The sequence below is a fragment of the Pygoscelis adeliae genome, unplaced genomic scaffold (assembly GCF_000699105.1).
Source record: "Pygoscelis adeliae isolate BGI_AS28 unplaced genomic scaffold, ASM69910v1 Scaffold1584, whole genome shotgun sequence".
Taxonomy (NCBI): Eukaryota; Metazoa; Chordata; class Aves; order Sphenisciformes; family Spheniscidae; genus Pygoscelis; species Pygoscelis adeliae.
The window spans coordinates 4,452-6,028 of record NW_008824708.1 but is presented as its reverse complement, the minus strand read 5'-3'; the positions used below and the strand labels follow the sequence as shown (position 1 = coordinate 6,028).

Genomic DNA, 1,577 nt, shown 5'->3' with positions numbered 1-1,577 from the left:
CCCTCCGCTCACCCCCCGGCTTCCCCTCCTGGCCCGGGGGAGGGGGCCGTCCCCACCTCCCAGGGCCCAGCTGGAAAACACCGGCACGCGCGCAGCCGGGGAAGGGGCAAAACTACGCGCCAACATCTCTGCACAGCGCCCATGGCCGGGTCCAGCCACGTTTTGGGGGGAGCAGAAGAGGGCAGCATCAGTGCAGCCCCCGTTTAACCCATCTCAGCCCCTGGCCAGGGCTCCCTCCCCGCGTTCGGGGTCTCCAGCACCCGACGGCCGAGGCACCCCCGTGTCACTCACCTCCAGGAAGCGGAGGAGCTCAATCTCGTAGTCTTTCTTTTTCTGGAGGGAGAGGGAGACTTGCGGTTACACAGAGAACCCCCCGCCCCGTCCCTGCCTGGTGCAGTCCCCGACCCGCTCTCAGCCCCCTCAGCAACAGCATCCTCCACCCGGACCATCTGCTGGTCCCACACACGTGGACTGGGGAGACAGAGGACCGAGGGAGGTGACCGAGGACCTCAGGGGGGAACTGGTGGTCAAGACGACAAGAACAGGCACGGAGGAAAGGTGAGGGGCTCACTTCCAGCGAGATTTGTAGCCCAAGCTCTCCCATCCCACTCCTCCCTCCCCACAGCACCGGTGCCCATCTGCCTGTCCACCCGTCCGTCCATCCTCAGCCACCCACCTGATCACACTTTTTGTGGTACGCGTCCTTTTCCTTTTGGGAGAGCAGTTTCCACTGCTGGCTGCACAGCACCATCCGCTCGGTGCTGGGCACGTCTTTCATGTTGGCCATCAGCTCTGCACAGTACAGGGAGTAGCTATTCCTGCAACCGACGGAGGGACACGGCATTAGGGACAACCTGCCCCGCTCACGTCCCCTCTGCGGAGCCGGCTGGGTGCTAAGAGCCCCCCAAGACCCCCCAGCTGCCCTCTGGGTTGCACCGGGCAGTGAAATGCTGTGCCAGAGGTGTCTGCATTTAAGGAAGCTAGGGGTTGGATTACCCCCTAACCCGGAGCACGCAGCATCACCATAAACCTCGCTCAGATTCTCTGCAAATGTGTATTTAGTGTGTATTTAAGGACCAGTTTAAGGGAGTCATCGGCAGCCCATGCCCGTGGTCCCAGCAATGATGCTCTGGGGGCCCTCAAAGCCAGGCAGAGCCCCAGTTTCCTCGTTAGCAAGAACCAGCGTCCGCCCCGTAGCTCAGAGAGGGACACACCCCTCGCACCCGAACGGGGAGGGACAGGACTCACGGAGGGGGCTTTGTGGGTCGTCCATCAAACTTGTCCTTGAGCTGGCGCTCAGCCTTGGTGAGGGTGGAGCGGGTGATGCCCTCCTCGCTGATGTTCAGCTCGGGGTGCTTCTGGATGTAGTCACGCATGATCTCCTGCAAAGGATGGAGAGCGGTCAGGAGAGGGGCTCCGATCCCCGCCTGGCTGGGGGCCGGAGGAGGAGGAAAAGAGAAGCCAACCATTGCCCTAATCATCTCCCCAGGGGTACTTCTCCCTTCCCCGAACGTTGCTGGAGGAGGCAGGGCTCAGACTCACTCGGGACCTGCAGGGATCTGGCTGAACCCCCACGC

At 62.6% G+C, this 1,577-nt stretch overlaps 1 protein-coding gene across 1 annotated transcript in view; it reads right to left on the bottom strand.

Moving 5' to 3' along the window:
* Positions 1-1,577, bottom strand: part of LOC103916218 (nucleolar transcription factor 1-like) — a gene marked incomplete at both ends in the record, with an annotated part of 6,318 nt that overhangs the window by 986 nt on the left and 3,755 nt on the right. Inside the window, 3 exons of the mRNA XM_009323178.1 lie at positions 292-333; positions 677-818; positions 1,249-1,382. Of these exons, the coding sequence (XP_009321453.1) occupies positions 292-333; positions 677-818; positions 1,249-1,382 (318 nt within the window). The remainder of the gene's footprint in view (positions 1-291; positions 334-676; positions 819-1,248; positions 1,383-1,577) is intronic.